General features: G+C 70.0%; 1 protein-coding gene across 1 annotated transcript in view; it reads right to left on the reverse strand.

Annotated features, from left to right (window-relative positions):
• Window positions 1-1,344, reverse strand: part of MUC2 (mucin 2, oligomeric mucus/gel-forming) — a gene marked incomplete at its 5' end in the record, with an annotated part of 25,417 nt that overhangs the window by 21,722 nt on the left and 2,351 nt on the right. Inside the window, 4 exons of the mRNA XM_004695056.2 lie at window positions 427-606; window positions 682-792; window positions 948-1,086; window positions 1,171-1,322. Coding sequence (XP_004695113.1) covers window positions 427-606; window positions 682-792; window positions 948-1,086; window positions 1,171-1,322 — 582 coding nt within the window. The remainder of the gene's footprint in view (window positions 1-426; window positions 607-681; window positions 793-947; window positions 1,087-1,170; window positions 1,323-1,344) is intronic.

Below are 1,344 nucleotides of genomic sequence, written 5' to 3' on the forward strand. Positions count from 1 at the left end.
GGCCGGGGCTTCGGGACGTGCTGTGGCCAGCTTGCCCCCAGGCCGGGAGGTGGCCCCGCGCAGGCCAGGGCCAGGAGGACCCGGGCCTGAGCCCACGGTGCCCGAGCACCGCCTCAGCAGTCGTCCAGCTGTGGGCAGGTGCCCATGCCAGCGGCAGCCTCGGCGCCTGCCACGTGGGGCCGGAGGAGTCGGCGCGGAGGCCAGGGGGCTTCCAGGCCAGCCCAGGGCTTCCTCCCGCGCGGCCCGAGGGCCGGCGGCGCTGACCGGTGTCTGCCGCAGGTCCCTGCGGGTCGGCCTGCAGATCTCCCTGGACTACTGGTGGTGTGCGCACGTCACGCTGCGGGGTGTGGACGAGGTTCGTGCGGGGCCCGGCGGGGCGGGGCCTGGGTGGGGCCTGGCCAGCCGGCCACTACATGCTGCACACACCTTGTAGGAAGGAGCCAGCTTGATGAAGATGGTGGTCCTCTTGTCCCAGATGATGATGACGCCCAGGCTGGCTTCCACCACCAGGTACTGGCCCACCTCCCGCGTGGTGTAGGTCACGTGGTGGCCCTGGTCCCGCTGAATCACTATGCGGTGTTTGTCCTCCAGCTTCAGCTCTGTCCTCTGTGCCCATAGGAGAGGCGGTCACCAGCCGGCTCTGAGGGTCCTGCTCCCCCCCCGCTGGGAGGCCCCGCTCACCCCCAGGAAGATCTTGATGGCCTTGGAGCAGGTGACGCCTGTGGTGCCGCAGGGGACGTTCTCGGTGATGATGCTGAAGGAGCCCAGTGAGGCATTCTGGCCGCAGTAGTCCTGGGCATGGGACATGACCCCAGTCACCGGGCGCCACGGAGCAGGAGAAGGCCAGCAGAGGCCTCCTGCACCTTCCCCAGGGCCCGGGCCCGGCCCCCGCGCTGGGCGGAGGGCCACGGAGGGCTCAGGACCCGGCCCACAGCCCCAGGGCCCACCTGAGCTGCGACATAGGAGCAGTGGCCCTCGAAGTCATAGTGCTTCCCGTCAAAGGTGATGTAGTGCCCACTGCCGTAGATGGCACAGGTGCCGTGGCACAGGAGCTGGGAGCACACCCAGCGCCCCCTCTGGCAGGTGCTGAGAGGAGGAGACGGCGGGTCAGCGGCTGCCGCTGACCGGCCGCTCCCCTGTTGTGGACAGCCCCGCGGGGCCGCGCCTCACCAGGTGTTGCAGTCCACCTTGATCTTGCCCCCAGGGGAGTACAGGTCCTTGTTATGCACACACGGGCAGTCCTTCTCCGCCACACAGCCACCGCGGCCGTCGTCCATCAGCCCCTCCGGGCACACGCAGCCGCTGACGCACTCTGTCTGGTACTGGGGGCGGCGGAGGGGGCGC

Source organism: Condylura cristata, unplaced genomic scaffold (genome assembly GCF_000260355.1).
Source record: "Condylura cristata isolate star-nosed mole 26May11 unplaced genomic scaffold, ConCri1.0 scaffold00054, whole genome shotgun sequence".
NCBI classification, from domain to species: Eukaryota; Metazoa; Chordata; class Mammalia; order Eulipotyphla; family Talpidae; genus Condylura; species Condylura cristata.